Source organism: Sphaeroforma arctica (assembly GCF_001186125.1).
Source record: "Sphaeroforma arctica JP610 unplaced genomic scaffold supercont1.354, whole genome shotgun sequence".
In the NCBI taxonomy this organism is placed as follows: Eukaryota; class Ichthyosporea; order Ichthyophonida; genus Sphaeroforma; species Sphaeroforma arctica.
This window is the reverse complement of record NW_014040204.1, coordinates 61,385-63,735: the sequence shown is the minus strand read 5'-3', so window position 1 is coordinate 63,735 and position 2,351 is coordinate 61,385. Positions and strand designations below refer to the sequence as shown.

The 2,351-nt window shown below is 43.4% G+C and overlaps 1 protein-coding gene across 1 annotated transcript in view; it reads left to right on the top strand.

Moving 5' to 3' along the window:
- Window positions 1-159: 159 nt before the first annotated feature.
- Window positions 160-2,351, top strand: part of SARC_05516 (hypothetical protein) — a gene marked incomplete at both ends in the record, with an annotated part of 14,099 nt that continues 11,907 nt past the window's right edge. Inside the window, 4 exons of the mRNA XM_014300623.1 lie at window positions 160-199; window positions 317-386; window positions 779-1,574; window positions 2,076-2,156. Of these exons, the coding sequence (XP_014156098.1) occupies window positions 160-199; window positions 317-386; window positions 779-1,574; window positions 2,076-2,156 (987 nt within the window). The remainder of the gene's footprint in view (window positions 200-316; window positions 387-778; window positions 1,575-2,075; window positions 2,157-2,351) is intronic.

Sequence of the window (2,351 nt, the reverse complement as noted above, 5' to 3'; positions counted from 1 at the left end):
CACACACACACGCACACACACACACACACACACACACATATATATATATATTTATATATATATTAATACATACATATATATCTTTGTCCATTAGAAGAGTATGTATGAGTCTTTATGTAAGATTAACACGTATGCTCTGATATTGAAACTATAACAGGTATGCTGAGTGACCAAACCAACTTCTTTACTTTTGTGGATGGTATATCATCTTTGAGCTATAGACTAAATTATTCGAAAGCTGTTTTTGTGTACAATGGAGTCTTGTTAATATTCAATAATGTATCGCTTTTCGTTCACGTACATTGCTATACCGCAGGATCGAAGAGTGATGCGACATCGCCAAGTCAGCCGAGCCTTGAATTGCAGCCTGCGGAGAGTACAGCATGGTATGCTTCGCAATGCAATTTATACAACTCAAATTTCACGCCAGTGGGAGCAATTGCCTATTTCTGCCCTACAGTAGCTAAATATTCGTACGTGACCGTCACATTAAGATGGAAATAGGTGTTTAAGCAAGCAAGATATCTCAAAGCGGTAGCGAATATTACATTTTCTTCCAACCTGTGACCAAATGTCTGCTACGGTTAAGACTATTTCCTGCTAGAAAAGACCGGTTTTGCAATTTTGCACCTCGTTCGCCTTCATCTATAAAGCTACTTCCGTCTTTCTTTGCCGCCACTTGTAATATTTGTAGCCACTTGATCATTCACCGCACGCAGAACCTTGTGTGTTTCAGTATTTCTATTGAAGAAATTATTGAAATACAATTTCTATGCAGCGGCGAAAACGGGACCGGTGCTGTGGAGCTGCTGGAAGCGAAATTTAAAGGGGTGGCCAATGATAGCGATATCGGTTCCGATTGTACAATAGTTGAGCCTGTGAAAGTTGAGTCTAACCCTGCAGTAAATGGGAAAGCTGAAATCGTGGATTGTGAATTAATATCTTCTGCTTCGGAGGCGATTAGCGTAGACAGGCCTACAACTACTGCCGTTACAGATGAGACTGAAATTACGATACCGATCGCAATAACTCCCGAGGAAAGTCTGCCTCTCGAGAAGGAATGTAAGGATGCGCACGCAGATATAATTGTGTTGGATGGCAGTCCAGTGAAACCGGAGGCACGGCCGAAATCGGAGGCACCGCCTCCATTGAGCTCCGTGTCGAAGATGATCCCTCTGGCGAATAGCGATATCAAGGGTGTGTCTGACAGCAACACAGAACTCACGCACAGGTACAAACACGATAACGTGCAATCAACACCTGTTGTCTCGACAACCACTGTCCCGACAATCACTGTCCCGACCCCACGCGTGCACCTTCAGGGAACACAGGTTCCCCACATCGCCGCTTCTGCACTGCCGCCGCAACTTCGCGCGTATTCGCGTGCTCGCACTACTATCACCAACGTACTACTTCCACAGCAGCCGCAAACACAAGATGTACAACACCATCTCAACCGGCAGCAACAGGCACAGGCACACGTACAGTCATCACAGATAGATACCAGCTTACAGAAACAACCTACGGCGCGCACGGTGTTCCATTCACATTCAGCTGAGCCAACACCAACACAGGTACTGTCCTCAGTTTTTTAGCATGGTGTGTTTACAACTACCATACACGCTCAAGTTATGCTATTGCCTTTTGTGGAAAACGAATGTTATATCTCAGAGCGTACTGACTGAATTTGTTTGCTCAAATGATGTTCCTGATGTATATTGTAAAATCTCTACCTCATGGCCACGTATGCTTGCGACTGAAAGCTCGTGAAATTAACAATCGCCTATAAATATCGGCAATATCGCGACTATGACTCATGCGCTTGAATTGTAGTTGCTTAGTTGTCGAATCTGCTGTGTTTGCCATGTATCGTCGTTCTTTCAATTTCACTCGTGAGACATATGAATGCGTCTTTTGCAATAATTTACAAGCATTACCCCTCATGTGTTGATTGAATAGCCGTTCAGTAGCGAAATTTTGTTACCGGCACATAATGTAGCTGTTGTCTGAGGCGCAGATATTTTTGAGCCACTGCTGCAGCCAATTGACCATTAGCTACGGTCCGCCATGTACAGGATGTGCCGTCTACACCCAATGAAACGCCTGATGCACAGACGACAGCGCAAGCGCAGAAGCGAGTCAACGAAGACATACAGGTATTCTTTTTTTATAGGAGCGGAGCTCACACTTACGCAAGGTATGCGCGATAAGTTTATTGTACACAAAAATATGCACATTTGCACGCACACACGCATGAGCACACACACACACACACACACACACACACACACACACACAATATATATATATAATATATATATATATATATATATATATATAATATATATATA